This window comes from Onychostruthus taczanowskii, unplaced genomic scaffold (genome assembly GCF_017590055.1).
Source record: "Onychostruthus taczanowskii isolate IOZ18803 unplaced genomic scaffold, ASM1759005v1 scaffold1243, whole genome shotgun sequence".
Lineage (NCBI taxonomy): Eukaryota > Metazoa > Chordata > Aves > Passeriformes > Passeridae > Onychostruthus > Onychostruthus taczanowskii.
In genome coordinates, this window is record NW_024498400.1 from 2,218 (window position 1) to 3,677 (window position 1,460).

The following is a 1,460-nucleotide window of genomic DNA, read 5'->3' on the forward strand; positions in this document are numbered from 1 at the left end:
CCCCCCAACCCCCCCCGGGGGGGGGGGGGGTCCCCGAAATCCAGGGGGGGGTCCCCAAGTCTGGATCCGGGGCTTTGAAATCGGTGGGGAGTGCCTAAATTGTGATGGGGAGGGGTAAATGCTGTGAATTGGGAGCACAAATTTGGATTGGGGGGGGTCTCAAATCCTCAGGGGGGTCCCCAAAATCCCAGAGGGGTCCCCGAGTATTAATGGGGGGGGTCCTGAATTATGGGGGGATCCCCCAAAACCTGAGGGAGGGTTTAAAAGCTGGGGAGGGTCCCCAAATCTTGATGGGATCCCTAAATCCTGAGGGGGGGTTTGGGCAAACTCTGAGGGGGTGCCTCAAACCTGAGGGGGGTCCCCAGCATGGGGAGGGTCCCCAAATCTTAGTGAGGGGTCCCCAAACTCAAAGGGGGTCCCCAAACCTCAAGGGAGTCGGGGGAGTTCCCAAATCCTAATGAGGGAGCCCCAAATCCTGATGAGGGAACCCCAGATCCTGATGGGGACCCCCAAAACCAGGGCTGGCTCCTAAACCCCAAACCCCAGTGGGGGTCCCCAAAACCAGGGGTGATCCCTAAACCCCAAATCCAGATGGGGACCCCCAAAACCAGGGTTGGTTCCTAAACCCCAAACCCCAGTGGGGATCCCCAAATCCTAATGAGGGAACCCCAGATCCTAATGGGGATCCCCAAAACCCAGGGTTGGTTCCTAAACCCCAAATCCCGATGGGGGAGCCCCAAAACCCCGATGGGGACCCCCAAACCCAGGGGTGGGTGACCCCTAAATCCCAAATCCTGATGGAGACCCCAAATCCTAATGGGGATCCCCAAACCTCGATGGGGACCCCCAAACCCAGGGGTGACCCCTAAACCCCAAATCCTGATGGGGATCCCCAAACCCCGATGGGGACCCCCAAACCCAGGGCTGACCCCTAAACCCCAAACCCCAGTGTGGATCCCCCAACCCAAGCAGACCCTGGAGGGGCTTTGGGGGTGTTTTTTGGGGTATCCTGACCCCCTCTTTCCTCAGGGAAGGATCTCCTGGTGCCCCTCACCAGCTCCGTATCCTTTTGCCGCTCCCGGGACCCCCGGACCCCCGCGGGGGGGGTGGGTGCCCCCCGTGTCCCCCCGTTTTCCATGACCCCCCCAGATGTACGTGCCAGGCAAGCTGCAGGACGTCAGGACGGTCCTGGTGGACGTTGGCACTGGCTACTACGTGGAGAAGGTGGGCAGGGGGCTTTGGGGGGGCTGGGGACCCCCGTTCCCACCCCTCCGTCCCATTTCCCCCCTCCCCTGCTTTTTCCCTCCTTTCACCCCCTTGCTTTTCCCCCATTTCCTCATTTTCTCACCCCATTTTTCCCATTCCCACCTCATTTCCCACCCTGTTTTTCTGAATTTTCCCCCAATCCCACCCTGATTCTTCTCTGCCAACCCATTTTCCCCCAACTTTCCCCATTTTTC

At 59.9% G+C, this 1,460-nt stretch overlaps 1 protein-coding gene across 1 annotated transcript in view; it reads left to right on the forward strand.

Annotated features, from left to right (window-relative positions):
• PFDN5 (prefoldin subunit 5) overlaps positions 1-1,235 on the forward strand; it is a gene marked incomplete at its 3' end in the record, with an annotated part of 2,076 nt that extends 841 nt beyond the window's left edge. Inside the window, exons 3-4 of the mRNA XM_041396047.1 lie at positions 1,030-1,061; positions 1,150-1,235. Coding sequence (XP_041251981.1) covers positions 1,030-1,061; positions 1,150-1,235 — 118 coding nt within the window. The remainder of the gene's footprint in view (positions 1-1,029; positions 1,062-1,149) is intronic.
• Positions 1,236-1,460: the final 225 nt, after the last annotated feature.